Source organism: Trichoderma harzianum (genome assembly GCF_003025095.1).
Source record: "Trichoderma harzianum CBS 226.95 unplaced genomic scaffold M431scaffold_15, whole genome shotgun sequence".
NCBI lineage: Eukaryota > Fungi > Ascomycota > Sordariomycetes > Hypocreales > Hypocreaceae > Trichoderma > Trichoderma harzianum.
In genome coordinates, this window is record NW_020209263.1 from 791,380 (window position 1) to 816,374 (window position 24,995).

Sequence of the window (24,995 nt, forward strand, 5' to 3'; positions counted from 1 at the left end):
TGGCTTTCAATAGTGTGCTGTATCTGCTCCTTGTTCTGGTTCACTGTCAAATTTGGGACCCGAGATGCTGGATGGCGGATATCCACAGATACAAGCAGTTACCCATGGATGTTGATAGCCTCGTTGCTCCCTACATTTGGTGTGATATATTCGCATTAAGGTACATGTACGTGGCCGGTACAAGGTGCTGCATGAAGCTGAAAACAGGGATGTAGATAAGGCTGAAATGCAAAGTAAGCAGAATTGGGCTCTCTTTCTGTCTTTCTTTCTTTCTCATCCACAAGGGGATCAACGTGGTGCCTGGAAGGTCGGCTGCTCTTTTTGCTGCCTGTTGCAGATTGTTGTCTTATCTGCCGCTCGTGGCTTTTGAGGCAGTCTCAACAATAGATTGTGACCGAGACCTGCATTATCGTCCGTCTTACCGCCACACACACCCATCAAACAGGTACGAAAACGCCGTTGATATCATTGCCCAACCATAAAGATGGGATTTCTTGCTAACTGACAGCTATCCAATACCAAGCCAGCCGATCATCTTTTAGTGGCGGACACTACACAAAGGGGGAGGGGGCGTGGGCGTGTGTGTTGAGGATATCTTCCGAATGGTTGTAGTAGGATTCCTGCCCCATTCGACTCATTCTTGTTGTTCTTCCTCCTCGTCTTCAGCCGCAAAGGCTTCAATACTTCTCGGATACTAATCTCTTTCTCGTTCTAATAACTGCATTGTACTTCCAGTCATGTATGTGCATGTATCTGACAAGTAGTTGTTCTCTTGGGCCCGGAATTACCGGTGCTGCAGCAATATATTGATCTAATGTGCGGCGATGCATGAACACGTTTCAATGTGTAAGGATCTTTTTGTCAAGGAGGTTTCCTAACTGGGAGTTGGATGCGGTATGGACAACACGAACAAGTCTACGGGCATGTTTATGCTATTACATATCCAGCATATTGGCTTAGGGGCTTGCATGAGGACGGAGTTGGCGATTATGTGATTTGCTTAGCGAATTCAATAAACGCAGCCACAACGGAGAGAATGCCATGGTGTGGTTGGGCTGAAGGTACTCGTCGGTTACAATGGCGTTTAATTGCAACCATGTTCTTTTGCTGTTGGTGAGTGGTAGCACAAGTACAGGCATATGATGTCTGGCCAAGGGTTGTATGGTCCAAGTGTACGAGTACATGAGTGATGTGTTGACGTGGCTATCCGATGATTGTGATCCCCCAATTTCTCGGAGAAGTCCAGGATGGTTGCACGGATATGTAGGGAGAATTGAGGCTACGGCGGCTACGGGGGGTGTACTTGATGAGCAAGTTCATGAAGCTGAATGCCATGGGGATGAGCCGCTCAGTTAGCTTGTGAGGAAGCGTTAACACCTCAGCCACGGGTTTCCGTATCAGGTGCTGGCCTGGTTATTCCGTGATGAGTAAGTGTTTGCGCCGTGACAAGTAAGGGGGCGGCTGGTAAAGCCTATTATAACAACATTTGGAGTGTGGCTTTCTTGGCTCATGAAAGGGAGATTGTCGTGGCGTTTAGACGGCGCATGGCAGCGGCATGGAAGCATCCAAAGCAACCAGACGTTCCAAGGAGGCGTTAGCCAAGACCCTTATTGCAGGAGAAGCAAAGTATACAGCATTTAGCGCTCTGTATAATGTAAGTCCTGATAGTACCAGTATTGAAGCCAGCCGGTCCTTGATGCAATTACTACGCATTGGATGGGGCCCGATTATTGCCCTATAGACGTGCAGTCTGTATACATGCAGCGTCAATATTACTACCCTAGGTAGTTACATTCGAACTACTAAGTGGTTAGGTAGTAGAGCTAGTTTATTGAATTGTCAAAGTTGGCTGCTCTCACAACAACATTCAGCTGCCTCCCTTGGGGTTCAACCAACGGCCACGTGCACACAGGTTCGAGAAATGATTTGCAGACTTTCCAGGTTGACAAATACTAATCAGCCTGGTTGGTAAAAATCTGCAAATACTACCGTTCCGGACAGACGGTACTGAGCTTGGGTACGTGTTGTGTGGGAAGGGCAACGAAGGAGTTGCGCTGTAAGTTGAGACCATGTCAATGACTAGGTGCAACTATGCAAACAGAACGGAGAATTTACCCACCCAAAAGTGGAAATACGAAGCCGCGATGGAGAGCTGCCCAAAAATAGCTTCTAGTGCATGGACCAAGTGCATGTTCCGTGCCATTATGCGCAACAACGCAGCGCTCAGGTCCGTTTACAGCCTCTGATTTGCAGGCCGGCGCACTCGCCACCCACCACAAGGACTGCGGATACGGTGCCTGTGGCACTCTCGATAGGCCTCGTTTAAGTCAAAGGAGGGACTCGAGCCGTCCAAGCAGCCATCGTCTCTTCCCTAGCAACCCTTACTTCTGCAGGGCCGGACTTTGCTTTTTACTCCCAAGCCTCGTAGCCAAATCCCACGGAATGGGCCGGCGTAGCACTACTGTACGAGGGAGCACCGTACTCGTACGTTCTCGACTCTGTGCAAGGGGTCCGGAGCTTCGAGGGGAACGGGCTGGCCATCTTTGCTTTTTGGATGCGCTGCTGCGGTGGCGCTGGCCGTGCGTGTGTGGTTGTCCTGAATCTGGCGTGCAGCTGGGAGCGATCCAATCGGGCATCAGGAACTCGACTCTGTTATCTCTGGTGGCGTTGACGCCATGGAGCTATCGACGGATTGCATTTTTCTTCTCATGCCTGCCTGGCCGGCCCTCTTCGTAGTCTGCTGCTGGCATCATGCATTGGGTAGAGTTGGACGGCCTGCAATCTTGCCGGAGTCTCACAGATTCGATGCGATACGCTCTCTCGCACCATCTGCCTGGCCGATAAGACGGAGCCATGAGTGCCGGGAGACAGTCTGGCCCTAATGTTCCGAGCCGGGTGCCGCGGATTGTGTCAGCCACAGCCTTTGGTCGATGATGATGGCATTCAGGCGAGTGCAAGATGCAGCTATCTGGCGCTAGAAGGACGCTGGCCACAGTAGCTTGGAGATACTGTTCCGCACCCGTCGCCGCTTTAAGGGTGGTTTTGGCTGGCAGAAAACGAGGGCCCACAAGTCGCTCGCTAGGGTTCCCACAAAGGCCACCAGCTTTTCAAAGGTTCAAGTTTCTTTTTTCTGCCATTCTGCCAAATCTCACGCCCCCCCCTGGACTTTTTGCGCTTCCACTTGAACGTAGATTTGCACCCCGGGCATCGAGCGGGCGATTCGCCGAGGAACCCAGAGAGCGGGCACGGACTGAATCCATCTCTGGAAAAACGAAGTCAAAGCATTCAACTCCACTCAGACTATCTCCCGTCCCAGGGCTGCGAGGACGTGTTGTCGCCATTGGCAGTGGCAAGCCATTGAGTTTGCAGTCGCCCGCTCCAAGCGCTATCCAGGAACAGGCTCAGGCACAGGACAGGCACAAATAAGCTGGTTCCAACTCTATGGAGCCGGCCAAGGCCCTTGGGGGCGCTAAGCGGGGAGAAGAATGTCCGTATTACCGGCTTGGTCTTCGTGACAGCTGCTTTTGACTGTACGAATCCACAGCTATTGTGACCATGCCGGCGGTTGTTTGGGTCATGGGCCAAAAGCTGTGGCCGAGGTAAACAGCCAGAGAAGCTTTGTCCTGGAACAAGGGAAAAGACTATTCCCAATGGTCAGCACCAACGAGCGGCTGCGGGCATTCACAACAAACTGTACTTGGGCTCGTGCGGGAGCAAAGGGCATAAACGAACTGCCATTTACAGGCCGCCAAGAAGCACGTACAGGCATCAGGGTCCGGTCAAAGTTCACGGTTAGGCCAGGGGGAAGACTGGGCCAGCAATGTCTGTCATGACGGACTCTTGGATATTGTTCAGATTACTGAGCAAGGGTATGTGCTACTTGTACTGACTGAGTGGTACTTTGTGCGAAGCCCTCGACCCGAGAAAAACGTGGGCGGTGGTCCGGGACCCATGAGGAAATGTTTCTCGCAACAACCCACTCATTGTTAACCACGAGGGGCTGTAGCATCGGTCTAGGATCATCTGCTCCGTATTGGAACCTGGTGTCTCTGGAGTGAGGGCTCAATCTGTTGTCTATCTACTTGTACCTCGCTTTGACCAGCCGTCCTGCTTCGTTGCCGAATATTGGGCATCAACTCACGCCAGGGCTTCGTTTACTCGCCGGCATCTTGGCCCGTCCTCTTCGCTATCGTATCGTTCCGACTGCTACGAGTGTCCTGCGGCCTGGAGTGGCGTCCAAATGGATGCCAATTCCCATCAGCTCGCTCTTGTTGCTCAACATGCCATGCCCACTCCCTCTGCAGCACCTTGGCGCATAAGAGCTGCAGCTTGTTGCGCCTGCAACCTTGCATTTCCAATCACACCCCCTCCCCCCTTGCTCCCTTGATCAAACTCTGTCGTCTCTCTTCTTTCTTGTTCTCAGCTCCAGCTCATGAGGGTGTTGATTTTGCCCACCATGCACACCAGACCGAGAGATCGAGCGGGAGCCACCGATCGGGATGCTTTGAGAGTCCAGCCCACCAATTTTCTTAGACTGCCACATGCCCTGGCCTGATCTCATCCCTAGTCCATCATCCGCGATTACATCGTCGCCAGCGGCCTTGCTTCACTCCCCCACCCTCTCCCCCAACTCATACTTCTTTGCGTCGTCGCACCTCTTTATCATCTCCTCTCTCTGCCCTTCCCTCCCCTCGCTCATCAAGACCGCAGACGTTGCGTTCTCGGCCAATATTGCATAAGTGGACAAGGTGTTCGGGCATTGCCTTCGTTTTTGGTCCACACCACGCTCACTTATAGTCGCTCTTCTCAACACCGTTCGTTACTTGAGGAGTTTGACCTCGTTGCCTGGGGAATTTCTCTCCATGTTGCAGTAGCATAACTTGTTTATTTATAATATCAAAACTCCACGCTACCAGTTTTGTCAATCACAATCACTTACACGACGCTGCTGTATCGAGAGGTGGGCATCATTACCAGAAGTTTTACATCTACACGAAGACAGATTTGATAGGGTTTCCTATCTGACTCTTCAAAACCCCCTTGAGGAGGGCTTGGGACTTGGATAAGCCCATTGCCTGGGGAACTCGAGCTTGAATACGTCACATTCACAGCATCTTCACTTCATACCAGTCAAGATGGGTATCACGAGCTATTTCAAGGCCAGCACCAAAAAGGCTGAGCAGGAAACGGCTGCACCACCGCCGCCGCCAGCCAAACCGGTTGCTCCTCCTCGATTACAGCAAGAAACTCGGCAGTCGATAATGTCAGAAAAGCCCCCTTCATCAGTTTCTGGCAACGACATGGATCTCCAGCCTCCCACTCCCAGATTCCACTCCCGGCCACAGTCTAGCTCTGGCAGGTCTACGCCGTCGATGCAGAGCTCCATGTTCCTTGATGATATCAAGCACGAGGTCATGGTCAACTACCTGTACCAGCAGCAGTGTTCTCAGCTCTGGGTCAGCGATGGATCCGGCGAGATTGAGGGAGTTTTGCTCCGCAAGGCTCGAGGTCACTACATGGCCTGCCCTCCTCAATTGGCCAGCTCTCCCTTTGCATTAGCATGCGCTGCTCTTAATGTTCAATGTGCCATGACGGTCAATTCGCGTGTTATCAAGACTTTCTTGCAATGGTCTCCTGACGCCGTCGATGTGCCGCTCATGAATGGCCTGCGCGTCCAAATTCTCCCCACGATTGATGATTTGCCGCGTGCTCGTAAATACCAGTTTGCTGCCTTCGTCGCGTCTGAGGGCCTGCTGATTGTTTGGGATGACGACGCTCTTCATCTGGTCGCACGTGCCAAGGCCATTGAATCTGAGCTCATGGAGCTGGTCTGGAAGACTGGCAACCCCGACGAAGAAGGCGAGGATGAGAAGAGAGCGCAGCCTGTCGCCGAAGTCGAAATTGATGAAGAGAGTGGTGAGATTAAGCCCGAAAAGCGACCTATTCATCTCCAGAACACGGTCCTCGTGTCTCTAACTCTGGTCCTGGTTACCGTTTCTCTTGGTGCAGCCTGGAGGCAGCTGGCCATTGAGGTTTCCGTCGACAGCACCTATACTCGTCTTGCACTCGTTGCCCTTGCTCCGGTTCAAATCTTCTTCACCCTTTTCTTTGCTCAGGTCATTGTTGGATGTTTGGCTCAGATCTTCGGCCCCATTCGCCAACTCACAATCAACTCCAAGTTTTACTCTGCCCGACCTCCGCCGCGTCTGCAGTCAGCCATTCTCCCCCACGTCACTATTCAGTGCCCCGTCTACAAAGAAGGTCTGCAGGGTGTCATTATGCCAACAGTCAAGTCCATCAAGCAGGCCATGTCCACGTATGAACTTCAGGGTGGCTCCGCAAACATGTTCATCAATGACGATGGTTTGCAGCTCATCTCGGAAGAGGATCGTCTGGCTCGTATTGAATTCTACGCCGACAACAGCATCGGCTGGGTTGCTCGTCCAAAGCACGGAGAGAATGGCTTTACCCGCAAGGGCAAGTTCAAGAAGGCCTCCAACATGAACTTTGCGCTCATGATTTCCTGCAAGGTTGAGGAGAAGCTTCAGGCAATTGAACGTCCCCCCGAATGGAGCCAAAATGACGAGGCTTTGGCATACGAGGAGGCTCTCAAGGAAGTCCTCGAAGCTGATGGTCGTGCCTGGGCTGATGGTAACATCCGCATGGGAGACTACATTCTGCTCATTGACTCTGATACTCGTGTTCCCGCTGATTGCTTGCTCGATGCCGTTTCTGAGATGGAACAGTCTCCTGATGTTGGTATCATGCAATTTTCCTCTGGTGTCATGCAGGTTGTCCACACTTACTTTGAGAACGGTATCACTTTCTTCACCAACCTTATCTACTCTGCCATCCGATACACTGTGTCCAACGGTGACGTTGCTCCCTTTGTCGGCCACAATGCCATCCTTCGTTGGTCTGCCATCCAGCAGGTTGCCTACCAGGACGAAGACGGATACGACAAGTTCTGGTCGGAAAGCCACGTCTCGGAAGATTTCGACATGTCGCTTCGTCTGCAGGTTAACGGCTACATCATTCGCCTGGCTGCTTGGGCCGGTGAAGGCTTCAAGGAAGGTGTGTCTTTGACCGTCTACGATGAGCTTGCCCGATGGGAAAAGTACGCCTATGGTTGCAACGAGATGCTGTTCCACCCCATTCGAACCTGGCTTTGGCGCGGTCCCTTTACGCCTCTGTTCCGCCGTTTCCTGTTTTCCAACATTCGTTTTACGTCCAAGATTACCGTCATCTCCTACATTGGTACCTACTATGCCATTGGAGCTGCCTGGATCTTGACTGTGGTCAACTACTTCGTCATGGGCTGGTACAACGGCTACTTGGACAAGTACTACATCGACTCGTGGCAGGTCTGGTTCTCCATCATTATTGTGTTCAACGGTCTCGGAAACATTGCCCTTGCTGTCATGCGCTACCGTGTTGGTGAGCGTGGTCTGCTGTACGCCCTGTTTGAGAACTTTATGTGGACTCTCATGTTGGCCATTTTCCTTGGTGGCCTGTCATTGCATGTCAGCCAGGCTCTGTTGGCTCACATGTTTGAGATTAACATGACATGGGGAGCCACTGCCAAGGAGGCCGAGTTTTCAAACTTCTTTATTGAAGTTCCCAAGGTCTTGAAGAAGGTTAGTTTTCCCCCTTTTAAAACAACATGGCTTGCCATGTTGGTTCGGCGTATACAATTTACTAACATTTCATTTCACAGTTCAAATTCTCCATGATCTTCTCACTGATCTTTATCATCGGCATGATCCTTCTCGCTCAGGCGCCGTTTGTCCCTTACGACTGGCAAATCAAGGACTTTGTCGCCATCCTGCCCATGGCCACCGTCGCCGCCAGTCACTTCCTTCTGCCACTGGCCTTGAACCCTGCCCTCATGACCTTCTCATGGTAAATGGACATATTGGAACTCAAAAACAGAAAAAAAAACCAAGAAGACTATACATCACATTTATAGACGGGAGGCATCGTCCCCCACTCAGTGGCCAAGCACAAGCTTTGATCCCACATCCATTTTTCCCATTCTATCAATTCTCCATGAAAAGAAACGGATCGAGTTGTTTTGCTTTTTCACTTTTTATTCCCCCCTTTTTTTTCCACGTATGATCTTGGGCTGCGAATACCTCATCACAAGTCATAATGTTAGATTCTTAAATGTTAATACTGCGAGGTTTGGAGGCTACACTGTTACGAAGGCTTGGGATGGGATATTATTTACGACTTTTTGGGTATTTGGGAGGGGGGATTTACAATGGGATATGACGGTTACGGGAACGATAGTAGGGAAAAATTACAGGTGGTGGATAGCTTAGCTTGGGCTAGTTATAGGATAAGGTAGTAATAGGATAATACGAGATTGTCCTTTTCAATATTTTCGTCACTCTCTTAATTCTGATGCTTTTTTGGATGGATCATGATATGGGATCTAGGATTTGGGATATGCGAAAAATTAGAAATGTTGTTCTATTAAAGCTTCACAACAGTCTATACGATTCATAAGAATGAAATTCCCAAAAGACAAGATGAATGAAAAAGAAAGAAAATCCATCTATGTAACCCATAAACGCCTCTATGCCTCTTCATCTCAAAAGTCATGCACCAGACCCTTCCATCATCTCGTCCATCTATCCAAGTCGTTTTTGTTCCACAGCTCTACCAGACGCTATAACACATAGATTCATGCCAAACTTTAAAAACCCAAACCCAAAAGAGTTGGCATCTGCGTCTCTCTAAATAAGAATCTTCAATAGTAAGAAAAAAGAAAGCAAAACTTTTCTCATCTCGAGCGGCTTCATCATAAGGTGCCCCTCATAATTTACTCTTCGTCATCAGTGTCAGGAGGGTGAGGAGTCCCCTTGGGGCTGTTAAGCCACTCAATGTGTCGCAGACGACGACGAACTTCCCGATCCTTGAGCTCCTTCTTGGTCATCTTCTTCTTCTTGCGAGCCTTGAACTTGAGCTCGCCATTATCCTCAACACCAGAGTTGACGGCGCTGCTGACGACCGAGCTGGCCGCAGTGCTCGTAACGCCGCTTCCAGGACGGCTGTCCTCAAAACGGCCGAGATCAACGGCGGCGTTGCCGCGCTGGGCAACACGACCGTCGTTGACGAGCCACTGCTCAGAGCAGAGAGCGCCGACGAACTCTTCGTTGTGAGAAATGAGGATGACACCTCCCTTGAACTCTCGGATGGCCACGGCCAAACCTCCGAGAGAGTCTCGGTCCAAGAAGTTAGTAGGCTCGTCAAGAACCAACAAGTGCGGGTTGTTCCACATGGCACCGGCAATGACGACCTTGACCTTCTGACCACCAGACAATGAACCAATTTCGTTGTGGTTGGCGATCTCGGGGTCCAGGCCAAGATCTTCAAAGTGCTTGGAGATGACAGATGGCTGGAGTTCACGGTATCCGAGACCCTCACGAGACGCCTCGTGATCGTCAAACTCTTGAACAAGCTTATCGAAGCCCAGCTCAAGCAGAGTCTCACGTGAAATCATGGTGTTGTACTTGGGAAGAGTGGCACGCCATTTACTAAATCAAAGAGTTAGTCTTAATGAATCCAGATTTGACGTTGAAGTTCTTTGTCAGTTACTTACACTTCATATTGGAACGTCTTCTTATACTTTTGACGACCAACAAGCGACTCGATTTGCTTAGCAGGCTTGCCATCCTGGAGATCGACAAACTTGTCCATCTGTTCACGATCCTGATCGGACAAGGCACGGGTCTGCTTCATGTGGACTTCACGGTCATCACCATGCTGGTATCGCCACTGGAGATACTGGTTGGGAGTCTTCTCCAAGTGCATCTCGACGTGCTCCAGAGCATGCTGCTTAATGTAGCCGATACGGAGGTTGGGGTGCTTCTCAACCTTGCCAACAGTGGGAATGGTCTCACCGGTGAGCAGCTTGATCAGGGTAGACTTGCCAGCACCGTTAGGTCCGATAATAGCAACACGCGAGGAGAGCGAGAGGGAGCAAGAGACGTCTGAAAGCGATGGCTTGGTAGCCTTGGGGTAGGTGTAAGAGACGTTGCTCATGCGAATGATGGCACGGGTCTGGGACTTGATACCAGTGAGAATACCAGGAGGGGGGAACTTGAACTGGACGTTGGACGCCGACAGAGTGTAGTAGCTCTTGGCCTCGGGGCGAAGCTGGACGAATGCCGCAAGGTTACCCTTGTAGCATGCGAGCTTCTTGTTGGGCTCGTAGTGGTAAATGTCAGTGGTGACGTTGTCCAAGAAGCCAGAGTCGTGAGACACAATCAAACTGGTGATGTCGGGGTGCGACTTGAGGTAGTTCTCCAGCCAAGCAATGTTGGTAACATCCAAGTGGTTAGTAGGTTCGTCCAACAGGAGGACATCGGCACCCTTCAACATGGCTCGGGCCAGGGCGAGCTTCATCTTCCAACCACCAGAGAGAGAGCCGACCTTTTGGGACTGACGGCCCTCGGGTCCAGAGGTGAAACCAAACTCTTCCAAAACCTCGGAGATGTGCGCAGTTCCCTGGGGGCCAATCTCGGGATCCTTGGAGACGAACTCAAGAATGCTGATGTCGGCGTCTTCGCCCTGGTTGTGCTCGACATAGTAGGTACGCAGGACGTCCTGGGGAGGGAAACCCTCCAGTTTGCCACCAGCGATAGCCTTCATGAGAGTGGACTTGCCAGCACCGTTGCGACCACAGAGGCCATATCTGTGACCCTTGAGAAGTCGCAGGTTGGTGTGAGAAAGCAGCAGCATACCACCGTAAGCAAGAGAGAAGTCGGCGTTGACAATCTCGATCTCGCCGTCGTCTTCCTTCTCAGGGACACCATATCGGCGCTGGTCCTCTTCCAAATAAAATTGCTGGACGGCATCAGCCACCTGCTGAGGAGCGTCAGGGCTCTGCAGCAGGGTCTTGAGGTAGGGTGCAATCCTGGCAGAGATTCGGGCAATATGGCGGTAGTTGACATCAGTGGCAACCATTTCAGAGATGTAGGTCCTGGCAAGCTGATATATATCGGCCTGCAGCACGAGTGCGTTGTGCTTCTGCACCTCTGCGTCGAGGACCTTGGCAACGTCTTCGACGGTGGTTTTGGCAATAATGTCCTTGTCGTTACCCATGGCCTTCTGCATGGTTGCAAGAGCTCTTTCGGCGAGCTCTCGAACCTCAGGGAGAGAGGCACGGTCGCAGACACCCTTGACACCAGGCAACAGCTTGGGAAGGAAGGCTCTGGCCTCGATAGGATCATGGACAAGCTTGGTCAAGTTCTCAACAATGACGACCGTCTGTCTGAGAACCTCCTGCGAGGTGGTGGGAGTGTTGAGAGATCTCTCGAGGAAAGGCGTCAACAGCGCCAGCACAGGGGATGTGACAACAGCCACGAATGTAGTCATTGACAGGGCGTGGATGGCCTTCTGGAGAGTCTGGGGAGAGGGATGCTGCATAGTGTCGACGAGCAGGGGAATCCTAGGGGTAACATCGTCGTTGGACAGAAGAGTCGTAAGAGAGTTCATCGTCTTGACAGCCTGCTTCTCGACCTCGGTCTTCAAGTCGTGCATGCCACCCTCAACGAGGGGAATCAAGCCGGCAAGCTTGGCTCCCATGGCCTCGCGAAGCACATCCTTATCAGCAGCCTCCTCCTTGGTAGAGCCCACAACCATCTGCGACTTGTCGGCCATCTTCTGCAGCAACAGGTAGGCTCCGACGGTGCCCTGCCACTTGCCCGTCTTTTTGGTGAGATACTGGGTCAAGACGGGCAGCAGTCCAACAACCAGGGCCTCAGCACTGAGGTTGGCGAACAGCGCATCAAGACCATATTGGGCAGCCTCGCGGACAACAGAGCCCTTGTCCGACAGGGCATCCAGGGCACAGGTGACAGTGCTGGGATCCTGAATCAGGAGCACAACCTCGCTCAGGGCCTCGCGCGGAGGGAATCGCTCGAGGATGGCGCCCAACAGGTTCTGGCTGCTCTCTCGGCGGAGCCCGCTCTTCTTATCAGCAGCTGCCTTCTTGACCTCGGTGAGGATGCCGTATGTGGTCAGGCCGGCAGATCCGACCGAGTTGAGGAGGACATCGCAAAGAGCATAGCAGGCATCGATGGACGCAGCGGACGTCTGGGCGTTGAAGATGGTGTTGAGGAAGGCCGCGATGTCTTCCTGTGATGGCGGGGGAGGGGCTTCTTTCGACACCACAAGCGGCGGCGAAACCGGGTGAGGCATTGTTGAGGTTTTGGAGCGTCCTGCCTGTGAGAATTAAAGGGGGAGAAACAAAAGTCAAAACAAGGAGATTCCCCAGAACAAAAAGGTCTCAGCCGCAGGACGCAAGAAGGGCTGTTCTCTAGCAAAGTCTGGGGAGGCAAAGGAGAAAAAAAGGCGACGTTGGTCGAGGAAAAAAGAAAGAATACGGGGATAAGACAAGAAGCTGAAAAGGGTCTGGTGCTGGCCCATCAGCAAGGCGCTGCGATTCGAAAAATTTCTCTTATCAGCCCCTTATCTCACTAGCCGGGTTAGAAATGCAACTGCCGCTAAGCATGTGCGGCTGACGTTATCGCCATTTGCAACTCCACGTGGGTCACGGCGAGCATCATCTGTGGACGGCCAGGCCGGGGCTGCTGTTACAAATCGAGGTACTGTAAAAAGGCTCATTCATTTCTTGGGATGCTGCTGGCAAATGTCGAAATAATTATAGTGGACAACTCATAGTGGACACATTTACATAACATTTCACTCTCAGATTTGATTTGATACATGTGCAAAATAGCAGTCAAAAGGAGAAGAAGAAGAATATGCCAGCCATATCAAGGTCAATGCAAAATAGAATAGAAAAAAACTTGCTTCCTGTCTAGACGATCCTTTCGTTCTCCGCAAAGTCCAGCATGCTTTAACTTTAGTTCATGATCCGAGTCTACACTTCGTTTGCCCATCGCTGTGACGCCACCACGCCTCTCCAATCAAGAAAAAGAAATGATAAAAAAAAAGAAGATGGGATGAAGAAAAGAAGAAACATCAAGTGAAAGTACAGAAATAGGTAAATGTACCACCCACAAAGGGGTATAATTAGAAACACATACACTTCCAACACGTTGCAAGAATCGTACACTGCTCCATGTATGTCCATTCTAATCGTATGTGTTTCCTTCGTGAATTAATCGAGTGCGAGTGAATCAAAGAAAAGGCATCATCATTGATGGTTGTGAAAGATGAAAAAGAAGAAAAGGCAAAAGTAAGAATATCAAGAAGATAAAATGTCAAGAAATTGAAAGCACGCGATATACTGAGGTCATTAACATCACGGTTCACCCTGGCTTGAACCCCGGAGGGTTACAGGGCCTTGGAAGCCACCTTGGGAAGGCGGCTTGACAGCGTCCATCTCGAGGCCTCGAGAATCGAGCACTGGTCGTTGGTCCCGGTGAAGACCAAGTCGTTGATCGCCGTTCTCATAGCGCTTCTTGAACTGGTAATAAGAGGGCGTGCGGGGGCGGCAGAGAACGGCCAGGATGTTCCTCCAGAAGCTTGCTTGGTCAAACGGACGGTATCGTTCGCTCTTGGTGAACTTGTGAGAGTTCATGAATTCTCTCGTCGTTTCGCCACGGGCCATCAAGAAGATGTGATATCCCATGAGCGCGGCGGGGTAGAGAAAACAAACGACTCCCAGGATAACCAAGGCCAGAGAAACGCGGAAGTGGTCGATGGATTTGGCAAAGGAAATGTTTTTTTGGTTCATGTAAACAATGAGTTGTGCAAGACTTGCGCCGATCAAGTAGAGGGAGAGGATGGTGGCAGATGAGACAAAGATGAAGAAATATCGGTAGTTGCGTTTGCCAACGCAGTTGTTGAGCCACACGCAGTGGTGGTCGTGCGTCTCGACGCAGTTGTCACATAGACGGCAGTGGTGAGCACGGGGTGGTCGCCAGATGTTGCACGTCCGGCAGTGCTTGACGGGAAACTCCATGGCGGCCGCCGTCGGCTCCGCTGACTTTATCAGTGTCCAGTCATTTGTAGGGGGGTCGACACGAAGGGGATCTTCATGCGGCCCAAGAGGAGGGAACTGGTGAAGATTTCGGGGAAGGATCTGGTATCAGTTAGCATGCTGGGCACGTCTTGCTGCGTCGTGGGAAAAGGGCCAAAGCCAAAAGGTGCTACTTACTCCGGGGTCCGAAATGGAAGCATGGAGGAAAGAGGAGAAGCAAAGGTAGGCAAGGTATGCAAAGATGATGGGAATGGCGGGAGAGATGTTGTGCCAAAGCCACGGCGCCTCGAAGACGAAGAACAGAACGCAAGGGATAACGATGAAGACTCCAGTAGCAACGTTGATAGGCCGCTGCCTAGTGTTTTGCCATCGGCCTCCGAATAAGAACATGGTATTGCCCTCAAAGTACTCATAATTGCGCTCCTTGCTGTATTTGTGCTGTACTGCGGTGCTCTCGGTCTTGGGTCGTAGTTGGGAATCAATGGGGTTTAGTCGTGGTGATGACGCAGTGGAGGCGAGCTTTTCCACCCCAGCCGCATTTCGATTCTCAGCACTCTGAGCCTGATCACGGTCACTCATCCCGGGGAGGAAAGTTGACCCAAACGACCGGGGGGTTTTGAGCATCGGGCTGGGGAAATTCCTCAGATCTCTCAGGCTCGTGGTTCCGCTCAGGTCAAGATGTGGGTGGGCCTTCTCCGGACCCGAGGCCTTGCGCAGCGGTCGAACGCTCTCGGACATGCTCCCTCCAGCATAGTGACCGGTAGGGCTGGTGGCTTCCGTGGCCTGGTCAAATGTGTCGTGCTCGGTGAAGTCGGTGCCGCGGGAGGGCAGGTGCCTCTGCTCTTCGCTATACATGACGTGCTGGAACTGCGGCGGGCCATGCTGGGCCACTGGTGAAGGTGCAAAGTCGTGGATCACACTGCCATCGATATCCGTTGCGTTGTCGGGCAGGTCTCCAAACTGTGGCTGGGGCGCAGGTGGTGGTGGCTGGGTCGTCGCGAGAGGTCGTGCGGCTCCGGCTCTCTGGGCCTGCAGCTTTTGCGAGCTCATGGGGTGGAAAAAGGCGTTTGACGTGAGCCCTTGGACGTGGCTGCGGGATGTCAGGCTCGGCGACGTTCCCAGCGCGGAACTGGTTGTGCTAGTGCCGCTTCCTCTCTTGCCGACGCCCAAGTTCTTCCTGGCGCCTCCCCATATTTTGGACGAAGCCGCGGTCATGGCCGTCTCTGGTCGAATCACCGATCCTGATTCCCTTGTTTGATGCGTCTTGGGTGCCGAAGTTGAAGCGTTACCGTCGGCCTCATCCTCGCTGGCGATGTCGGTCATGTGGGAGGATACAACGCTCCCAGGGCGATGTCCATCTGGAGTCGAAGATGCGGGATGTGAGAAGGTCGGGACATTGCCAGTCGGCGAAACGGGCTCGTCTTGGGACGCCATCGTGATGGTTCCGTATGTGCAAATTCCCTGAGTTGTGCTATAACATAGCCCGTTCTCTCAATTTTTTCTTTTTTTTTTTTCCTCAAGTTTTTTTTTTTTTATTCAAGGCCCCTTCAGAGAGCACGAGATCCGAGTGTTCCGCCAAAATCTCACTGCGAAAAAAAAGAAGACCGTGGCGAACAGCGTATGACAGATCGACTCGAGGTTTGACAAATTTGCGGCTGCCGGAAACACGCAGGGGGGACGAAATAAGATGGGTGGTTCCGCGCGATGGGAAAATGGCTGTGTGGGAAAATGGTGATTCGGGTGGCCGCTTTGTAAGAAGTATCGCGCAACAAGTCGTCGAGTTGAGGATCGGATCGCGAGATTCCAAATGGGCGTATCAATCAAAGGAGCGTAAAATGAAAAGGCTGTGTTTAAAAAAGACAAGGGAGAGAGAGCGTAAACGAATCGAAAAACTAGGTACAGTCGGTTAGAGGGAGCGTCGGAAGCGGGGATGCTTCAAGATGGAAAAGAAAAGAAAAAATGGTGACAAAGGCAGCTCGGAGGGTTGATGGACAGGCCGGAAGGACGCCCGCTCCGGCAAAAGCGGAGGAAAGAAGAGAGAGAGAGAGAGAAGCAGCGAGTTAAACATGCGAATTCCTTTTTCCTCAGTCGTGAGTCTCTCTGCCGTTCGTCCACTTTTCGACGCCTGTTAACGAGGCTGCAGGCATGCGCCTAGACCCTCCTTTTTCCCTGGTAGGGTAAAAGGGGCTGGCTATTGGTGCGTTTGTCTCTGCGCAATTTGGAGGTTGAGGCCGGCAGCGGTAGCGGATGTCCGAGCGTGTCGTATTGAGTACCTACAGGTTAGCTCTGCAGATGGTGCAGATGGTGGAAATTACAGGGCTGCTTGGGGTCTAGCTGGCGTAGTCGGTACCTGGGCGGAACGCAACGGGTACATGCCGTCACGCACGGAGCACACCACCAGTGCTTGAAGTGAGTGACCTGCAGCCCGGCCGTCGAGAAGCTGGGGCTTGCATGAGATGAAGTGCAGCTCACAGTTGAGCTTCACGTGTAGCCAAAAACAAGGTACATGCCGTCTTACGCCGTACATACGAGGCAAGGAAGACGAGTTACCTGTTAGCTGCTGACAAACCGTGAGAAATGTTCTTCGTATCCCAATTCCCATTCCCAGGCACAGTATTCAGTAGCATTCACATGCACAATTCCCGCCACGCTCGTCATTAGCCTGTGGAAATTGCCCAGCAGCCATCAATCCGCCTAGCGCGCTGTGATGTGACGGCGATCAATGCCCAACACGCTGCATTTTTTCATGCCTGGCCTGCAACACCAGTGAGCTCATGGTTACCTAAGCTAAGCCATTGCAACAACCAAGCTCGCCAGACCATGTGACTTCTCACGTGCATTATCCCACCTTCGGCATTGGCCAATGGCAGCCTCGGAATCTCGGGTTGAAATCATCATACGACCCCAGCTTTAGCACCACTATTCCAAGCAAGCTTTTGGCCCATTTCTCGATCTCCAAAGAAACCAAACAACCTCCCTATCAACCAAACCTCCGCCAATTCGTCCCGTCAAAATGGCCTCCATGATCACCCGCCGCTTCTTCTCCACGACTGTCCGTCGCATGACCGTGGACACCGCCTCCAAGGCGGAGCTCCAGTCCGAGTCCAAGCGCAACCCCGAGATTTATGTGCGTCATATTGGAAAAGGCGAAGCTTCCTTTCTCGCAGCTCCGTCACGTCCCGCGCCGCTCCCTTGAAGGTTTTCGATGGCTAATAGTTTTGTTTTGGGGTGTTTATAGATCCTCGGTGGAGTTATGGTTGCCGCTCTGGGTGGTGCCGGCTTCTACTTCGGTATGCGACCCAGACATGCAACTCCTTGCTTGACATGATGCAATGCAACTCGACCATCCTCGACATTGGGCCCTGCCTCCTGTTTCTTTACAGCAGCGGCTGTTGCACCAGGTACCACATGAGAGTCGCCAAGTATATACTAACGTTTCCCTTCCAGGCCGATCTCCCACCCACGCCACCTCTGAGTCTCCCGTCAACGTCGCCAGCATGGCCTGGGAAGGCGAGGGCAAGGGCAAGTACCAGTACCACCCCGGTGGTGACCCCAACGCTGCTCCCCGTGATGCTCCCAGCGCCCTCAACGTTGTCATCATCCCCAACGTCACCGCTCCCAAGGAGTACCACGACAAGTTCAACAAGTGGGGCAAGGAGGGATACCCTTAAAGGGTGGAATGCGCACATGGAAACTGTGAGCAACGATGGAAACGGTAGAAGCGGGCATTCTTGTATTTAAATGAGGCGTGTTCGCCTGTGTAGACATATGGGTGGTGGTGGTGGGATGTGTCATGGTTTTTAAAACAAAACGATGATGAACCTGAAAAAGAAGGAGAAGAAAAAATGAAAGATTATTTTTGCACACGCCTTCGAAAGTGAACATGTGGAAGAGGTCATGACCTATCATTAAGCAATTGAATGTATTTCAAAGGCTTTCCGCAATTAGGGATCTTATAGAGCCACAGTTAATTCATCGTCTTTACCAAATCAACATCACTGAGGCGAAATGGAAGTACAAGCCAAAATACATCATGGCCCTTATCATTGCAGCCCTTTCTCAATCATCGAGAGAATATTTCCTATCAGAACAAGCCTGTCAAACAAGCAAACCCTCATAAATATCTAGCCCTTTCGACGCCAGTGTTCTGATTTCTTCCCTAGCAGATCCAAACACCTCCCTTATACCTCACCCTTACAAAACACAACCCGTGGCTAAGAAATCAGTAAATCTACCTCCTCGCCCGTGAATCCAAACAGGTAGAGCAAGTCCAGCAAGCTCTGTCCGTTCAATCGCGCTCCCGCCTCCATCTGCACCGTCGGCTTCGCGTTCCACGCCACGCCCAGGCCGGCCTTTTCCATCATCAGGAGGTCGTTGGCGCCGTCTCCAACGGCAATGACCTGGGACAAATCGATGCCCTCCTTTTGCGCAATTTCAACGAGGAGATCACGCTTGCGCTCCTTTCCGACAATGATGCCCTTGACTTCGCCCGTGAGCTTGCCGTCTTCGATGACCACTTCGTTGGCGTGCGCATGGTCGATGCCGAGCTCTTTGGCCAACCATCCCGTCAGCGGCAAAAAGCCTCCAGAGAGAACAGCCGTCTTGACGCCGAGGCGTTTGAGCGCCTTGAGCAGATCCCGCACGCCGGTGGTGACGTCGAGGACAGGCCGAAGATCCTCAAAGACGGTTGCCGGCAGGCCCTTGAGAAGCGCGACTCTCTCGCGGAAGGATGACTCAAAGTTGAGCTCGCCCATCATGGCGCGGTGCGTAATTCCAGCCACACGCTCAGCGAGATCCGGCGGGTCTTTGATGGTCTCAGCCAGCAGGTCAATGACCTCCTGTGTGATGAGAGTGCTGTCCATGTCAAAGACAACCAGTCTAGGGTGCTTCCTCCACAGGATATCCCTCTGCAGGGCCACGTCGACATTCCACTCCTGCTCAAATCTGTAAATCAGCTCGTGTTTCCTCAAGTCGTCCAGGCTGAGGTAGCTGGGCGACGGAGCGGGTGTCAGCGTCAGTTCAACGACCCGAGGGGCCTCTTGGTTGTCCAGACAGCGATGCGACGAGTGCGGCTCCTCGGCGCCATCAGGCAGGGGGAACGTCGACATAAGGTGGAGGAAGGACGTAATGCACAGCGGCGAGACGTAGGAGCCGTACAGGTGGTCAAGTTGCTCCGACTCTTGCGTGGGAGGCTCAAGAGGGAACTCGTCCATGCTGGTCGTCGGCGCCATGTTGGGAGGCAGAGACTCGGTGCTGTCGGCCAGGCCGGACTTGGCGGGGGATCGCGACCTGCTGAGGCCCCCGGAAGAGCTCCTGGGCGGCGCATTGCGGTCGGATCCCTTGTAGAACAGCGTGGCGATGAGTCTGTCCGAGCGGCGGCCGGCAGGCGGCGCGCAGTTGGGGTGCGAGTAGCTGTGCGAGACGCCGCTGTCGACGATGATGGGCGGGTGCTCGGGCGACGGCACGCCATTGAAGGGCAGCTTGGGCGACTTGGACGGCGACGAGTCCTCGACGACGGTGTCGATGCCGTGGTGGGCCTCGGGGATGCGGTGCTGCGGCGGGCGATACTGCTGGTGGTCGCTGAGGTACGAGCTGCTCCGCATGCTGCTGGTGAGCTGCGGGCGTTGCGACGACGTCTTTGCCGTGTCTGCCATGATGATCGATTTGCGCCGTTTGGTTATTTGAGCAGATGTTGGATGACAAGATCACGAGATGCGAGATCGATCGCCAGAAAGCCGCAGCGAAAGGCCGGAGCTGGTGTGTTGGACAAGGGCGAGGAACGAGGAAAGCCGCAAAAACAACAGCCGCCCAGAGTTTCGTCGGTTTTGCAGCCTCGCACAAGATTCGAGGAGAAGTTCAAGTTCAGCCTGCCCGCCGCTTTTGCCGCTTTTCTTTCTTGGGGATTTCTTGGACGGGGGGTGGAGAGATTGCTCCGGGGTCGCACTAGCAGAGCAGAGCAAAGTGGACTGGGCTCACAAGTTATGGTGTGATTTGCGCATAAAAAAGAGTAGCTAGACGGGGAAAATGAATGGCTGGTGATGGATGCGGGCAGATTTCTGGAGGAGGGGCTGCGATTATACTGTGTTGTACGTATCTATAGATTGCTTTTACTTAACCTGGAGTGAGATTGGATCTTGATTTTTCAGCATCAAGGAGCTTGAATAAGCAAATGATGATGAATATATATATATTTTACTGAATTGCATTATACTGAATTTACAAACAAGTCAATCATCAAAATAGAAACTCAATGCAAATGAGACATAAAGAGAGAAAAACTTCTACGCCTCCAGTGAAGATCATTCGTCACTGTGCAGTAGCTGTTGCCCCGCGCCTGTCAGTCCCACGTGCACACCAAAAGGTTAAACGACGCTTAGTCATTTTGCAATAGACAGCAAAACTCCAAGAAGACCATCATGGCCAGCCAGATGAGCCAGATGCCATATAGATGTATTAGCTGGCACATATATAAATTCCCTATCTATATTTTGATCAAGATAGATTCCCCACCATGAAGCTAATTGTAATATATAAGAAAATAGTTGTCAAGGTATCTATAGCTAGTAATAAGTTGAGTTGTCATGCAAATCATTCGTCAACTCCCAGCAACTGTCAGGCTTTCAACAACTCTCCTTCTTTACACTCAATACGCCCTCCGCAAGCATCCAAAAAAACTAAGCATATCCACAAACAAATGAGAGAGAAAAACAAACAACAAACAAAGAAATATATAACCAAAGGAGGCATCATCATCATCATCATCTCTCACCTCTAATCTTTTCCAAGCCTCATCACACCTCAGTCCTCAGACCGCAGCCCCCATCTCACCATCACCGGCCTCCGCTTACCCATCCAATTCTCCATCTCGTCAAGTCCATGATGAAACCCCCAAACCACCATCCCCAAATCATCCATGTCTTCTGGTAGAGCATCTTGAGTGTCCGGGATGAACGTCCGAATTGTCACCTGCAGCTTCGGCCCCCGCTCCCACATGGCCTGCCACTCCACAGCCGTCTTGGCCTCCCAGAGCGCAACCTGCGCCGTGAACTTGAGCTGCAGCGTGCGCGCCTCGGCCTGGTCCCAGCCTTGCTTCAGGAAGGTGTACGTGCCGGAAAGGATCTCCGCGGTGAGGATCGTGCGCCGCATGCTTTCGTAGTATACCCAGGACGCCCAGCTGTCCATGGTCTTGGAGAAGGACCGAAGGCGCGGGTACAAGGCTGACAGGAGCGCCTGCACAATGGCCTCGTCTCGCTCGGCACGCATTCGCTCTTCGAAGTCGTCTCTCGCGAAGAAGCGGATGCACTGGTAGACGACAAAGGCCTGCAGCACCGGCAGCAGGTCGAGCTCAACTCCGACGGCGATTTCAGATGCGGAAGTAATCGCATGGCGGATGGAGCCAATGAGGCGGGCGACTCGCTTGGCAATCTCACCTCGCACGAGCGCTGCATTGGCCGTGTTTCTCATGCAGTGCAACGCGCTTGCGGCGAGGGCCTCCTGCAGCACCTCTGATGCCGACACCTGTGTGTGGTGGATGAAGCAGTTCTGGCCCGTCATGGCCAGGATTTGCGGTTGGATCGCAAACCGGCTGGCCGCCCACTCCGTCCGCGACTGGAATATCTGGCCAGTCGTCACAGCAGTGTTGGCATTGTCAAAGTAAAAGAACTCGGGAGTGGAGAACTCCCGGCCAGAGGGGGTGGGCTCTATCGGCCCCGAATACGGGCCCAATGACAAGACGGTCTGGTCCTGGTCCTGAGACATGTATTCGTCTAACTGGGACAGCAAACAAGGCACCAGCGGTGGGGGTACCGCTGACGAAGGGCCCGGAGACAAGTATGCACCGCCATGACTGCTCCCACTGCTGCTCCCACTGCTGCTGCTGCTGCTTCCGCTGTTGCTTCCACCAGAGTGCCAGATGTGGCTCAGATCCTGCGTTATACTCGCATCCGCTCTCATACTCGTAGGCGGCGAATTCAGTCCCAGCTGTTCTGCGCTTCCAATTGCCATCCAGGGATAGACGCAGTCTTTCCTCGCCCTCCGACAGCGACCACACGTCGGCAGGTCCAGGTCGCATCTCCGCTTGCCAGCCACACATGCGGCACACGATTTTCTACGGGACGAGATCATGGCGAGCGGTAATATGGGAGATCTGCGGAACAACGAAAAAGTGCGAGTGCGGAAGTGAGGGAGAGAAGCAAGGCAAGCTTCGAGAGCTCGGGGGGGCTTGTAGACACGGTTCAGCTTGTCCCGACACGGCCCCACAATAATGCGGAATTCCGCTCACGGCCCCCCGTCGGAGGCGGGACTGAGAAGCGGCCATGGAACAAAGAAGCACAGCATTGTATGGGAGAAACTATGCAGATGCGTGAAGGAAAGTTCAGAGCATGATATCTATTGATCCTGTATACATGATGTAAGCTGTGCTGTGATTGCGTAGTTGTAGTTGACAAATTAAAGATCAAAAGAGTATATATATAGGGTGTTGCGAGGTATAACTAACCGTGAAGCATTGGACAAGATACCGAAATCGACGACATTCATAGTGTCAGGTTCTTCAAAAAGACTACAGTCGAAAATAAGCCTTGAATTTCGTCCAAAATGGCAGCCGCTCCAAAGCAAGAGTTCGACATCCCATACCGCGTCATCTCCATCACCGAAAAGACGCACAAAACCTCCTACCCAGCCATCTCTCCCTCCCGCCCCGCCCTCTCCCAAGCCGGCCGGACGGTCCTCATCACTGGCGGCAGCGGGGGTATTGGATACGGAATCGCCCTTGCGTTTGCGACCGCCGGAGCTGACCGGGTCATCATCGTCGGCCGGGATGAAGCCAAGCAACAGGCCGCCGCCGCGAGCCTCGCTGCGGAAGCGGGCCCTGGCTCGCACACCAAGTTCGAGGGGAGGGCTGCCTCGCCTGGAAGCCCAGAGAACATCGACAGCTTGTGGGATGCCCTTGCGTCTGAGGGTGTGCTTGTCGACGTGCTAGTGCTGAATGCGGCAGTGACTGGCAGCTCGCTGGAACGCAGCTTGTGGGCGAGGGGGTGGGAATCCACCTGGGAACAATTCATTGTCCATGTTCGCTCAGTTAATCACTACAGCGAACGCTTTTGGAAGCAAAACGTGGATAAAAAGGCAAGCCACTGATCCCATATCGCTGTTCCATGGCGATTCCATCATATATCTTGACGGACCAGTGTGTTAACAACGTTGTTTGGTGCAGAGATATCTCGTCAATGTAGCTACGTCTGCGATCCACGAGTGGGAGGCTGGGGTAAACACCAAAGCCTACGCATTGACCAAAAACTCGGGAGTGCTCTTGCTACAGCAGCTTGCACGAGACACACCAATCTCCAAGATGCAGATAGTCAGCTTTCATCCGGGTGCCATATTGAGCCCTGGGGCCAAGAGTGCGGGAGCGACTGAACGGACTCTCGACTGGGATGACAGTACGTATACAGGCCATGTTCTCAAACATGGTTTTTCTTCAGTTCTGGCTTTCCTTGTTGGCTAACAATCCTTGCCATTTAGTCAGCCTCCCCTCCTCTGTTGCCATCTGGGCGGCTTCGGACGAGGCAGCGTTTTTGCACGGTCGGTTCATCTGGTCAGCATGGGATGTCGAGGAGCTGCAGAGTGGGCCCCTCCGAGAGCGCATAGAGCAGGATGAGAATTATCTGCGAATTGGTGTTCATGGTGTATGAGTAGGTGGCACACTGTTGCACGCAATTGAATAGGCCGCCTAGCGGTTGTGTACAATAATATCGTATGTAGTGGTAGCAGTATAAGACCAGGCATTGGTCGAGGGGCCAGAGCAGAAGAGAAGCAACCCCGTTCCACTCCGTATCCCGACTCTTCTTGCGTCACATAGTGACCAGCCAGTGAGTGAGAGGCTTACTTGCAGCAGAAGCACTCACCTCGGACTCTCGGGCATGTGTAATCAATGCCTCTCCTCTCTTCTCCTCTCCCCCTTGTGATGTCGCCATCAGCAAAGCACTCCATCATCCGGGCTGACGAAGCACACCTCGCTAGCACTAGTAGGCAATAAACAGCCTTCCCAATTCAGCCAATATTCAGCTCCCCCAATAATCCTCATAGCGACGAGCCGGTTCGGACCCTCGCGGCGATCCACACCCGGCCCATAATAAATGGCATCAATCAGCCAACCGGCGCTCGGCTCCCGACTCCCGCCAAGCCGCCGACAGCCCGATGGCGCACAAAACGAACGTTCTGCCCAGTCGAGATGGCTTCAATTTTCTTGCAGCAGCTTGTCCAGACGTCTCCAGTTCGATCCGTCACTTTGGTAGCTCTTTCAACCCCGGATTTCCAAGCTTGTCGACCCTCTCTTGAGCTCTTCATGACGCATATTGACGATTCTTCCAGATGCATTCGTCATACGGGATGAGATCATTCACTCCCTCCTTTGCGATTACCATACACTTCCGGCAGCCACTCCATTTCTAAGCCAACAAGCCCCGGAAAACCCTTCGCTGCCCCAGTATTTCGAAAATGGAGCCTGTCCAAGTAGAAGATACTCGAATGATTGCTGATTCGCCCCGTGTGATGCAAAGTCCATGTTACTGAAATTCAATCCTTGGGTCCCCGCTTCCAGCCAATCAGAGCCGCTAGCTCGACATCGCGGAAGCTTTGGCGTCGATGTCGTGATCGCTCCTAGACGCAACGCCAGACGCCCAAGGAGCTTCCAAGGCGCGTGCTCAATGCATTCTGGCTCGTTTTCTGCTCCCTCTGAGCGATGTTCCGACGCCAGGCCTGGCAAATTGGACGGGGGTCTGCCTTTGCAATCATTGGGGCTCGGTTTTTTTTTCAGGCAGGAGAATTAGTCAGGGCGGGCGAGAAACAGGGCCACAGATTCCCCAGATTGCCTTCCTCTCATATACAGAGAGCCTGCCCCCCAAAGCTTCTCCGTAATAATAAAAGTTCAGCTTCCATTCTCTTTGCTCCCATAGATCCTTTGACTGGACATCCCTCTTTGACCAGTGACGCCTTTTTTGTTCGAGAAACTGGTCCCGAAGAAAGACAGCCACTT

The 24,995-nt window shown here is 52.6% G+C and overlaps 7 protein-coding genes across 7 annotated transcripts; 3 read left to right on the forward strand and 4 right to left on the reverse strand.

Annotated features, from left to right (window-relative positions):
- Positions 1–5,135: 5,135 nt before the first annotated feature.
- M431DRAFT_95813 (hypothetical protein) lies at positions 5,136–7,906 on the forward strand (the record flags this gene model as incomplete). Its single annotated transcript, XM_024924746.1, has 2 exons — positions 5,136–7,637; positions 7,718–7,906. 2 exons carry the CDS (start codon positions 5,136–5,138, stop codon positions 7,904–7,906), a joined length of 2,691 nt encoding a protein of 896 aa, XP_024769938.1.
- A 921-nt stretch (positions 7,907–8,827) lies between these two features.
- On the reverse strand, positions 8,828–12,210 carry M431DRAFT_96076 (hypothetical protein; the record flags this gene model as incomplete). The annotated part of the gene is made up of 2 exons (XM_024924783.1): positions 8,828–9,542; positions 9,608–12,210. 2 exons carry the CDS (start codon positions 12,208–12,210, stop codon positions 8,828–8,830), a joined length of 3,318 nt encoding a protein of 1,105 aa, XP_024769939.1.
- Positions 12,211–13,279: 1,069 nt separating this feature from the next.
- M431DRAFT_96297 (hypothetical protein) lies at positions 13,280–15,394 on the reverse strand (the record flags this gene model as incomplete). The annotated part of the gene is made up of 2 exons (XM_024924809.1): positions 13,280–14,062; positions 14,138–15,394. 2 exons carry the CDS (start codon positions 15,392–15,394, stop codon positions 13,280–13,282), a joined length of 2,040 nt encoding a protein of 679 aa, XP_024769940.1.
- A 1,586-nt stretch (positions 15,395–16,980) lies between these two features.
- On the forward strand, positions 16,981–17,800 carry M431DRAFT_512468 (hypothetical protein; the record flags this gene model as incomplete). The annotated part of the gene is made up of 3 exons (XM_024919841.1): positions 16,981–17,087; positions 17,199–17,250; positions 17,408–17,800. Coding segments are annotated over 3 exons (383 nt in total), but the record flags the coding sequence as incomplete, so codon positions are not given.
- A 374-nt stretch (positions 17,801–18,174) lies between these two features.
- Positions 18,175–19,614, reverse strand: M431DRAFT_95734 (hypothetical protein; the record flags this gene model as incomplete). The annotated part of the gene is made up of 1 exon (XM_024924734.1): positions 18,175–19,614. The coding sequence occupies one exon, from the start codon at positions 19,612–19,614 to the stop codon at positions 18,175–18,177; it is 1,440 nt and encodes a 479-aa protein (XP_024769942.1).
- Positions 19,615–20,758: 1,144 nt separating this feature from the next.
- M431DRAFT_96352 (hypothetical protein) lies at positions 20,759–22,084 on the reverse strand (the record flags this gene model as incomplete). The annotated part of the gene is made up of 1 exon (XM_024924816.1): positions 20,759–22,084. The coding sequence occupies one exon, from the start codon at positions 22,082–22,084 to the stop codon at positions 20,759–20,761; it is 1,326 nt and encodes a 441-aa protein (XP_024769943.1).
- A 236-nt stretch (positions 22,085–22,320) lies between these two features.
- Positions 22,321–23,879, forward strand: M431DRAFT_264324 (hypothetical protein). Its single transcript, XM_024913891.1, has 3 exons — positions 22,321–23,086; positions 23,175–23,400; positions 23,483–23,879. The coding sequence occupies exons 1-3, from the start codon at positions 22,556–22,558 to the stop codon at positions 23,650–23,652; spliced, it is 927 nt and encodes a 308-aa protein (XP_024769944.1). The 5' UTR covers positions 22,321–22,555; the 3' UTR covers positions 23,653–23,879.
- The last annotated feature ends 1,116 nt before the right edge of the window (positions 23,880–24,995 follow it).

What these genes read in the sequence shown, in the direction of transcription:
- M431DRAFT_264324 (XM_024913891.1), top strand. Translation starts at nt 22,556, where the DNA reads ATGGCAGCCGCTCCAAAGCAAGAGTTCGACATCCCATACCGCGTCATC. An exon ending in AGCAAAACGTGGATAAAAAG is followed by an intron (nt 23,087 to 23,174) that starts GCAAGCCACTGA and finishes TGTTTGGTGCAG; the next exon opens with AGATATCTCGTCAATGTAGC. An exon ending in GACTCTCGACTGGGATGACA is followed by an intron (nt 23,401 to 23,482) that starts GTACGTATACAG and finishes CTTGCCATTTAG; the next exon opens with TCAGCCTCCCCTCCTCTGTT.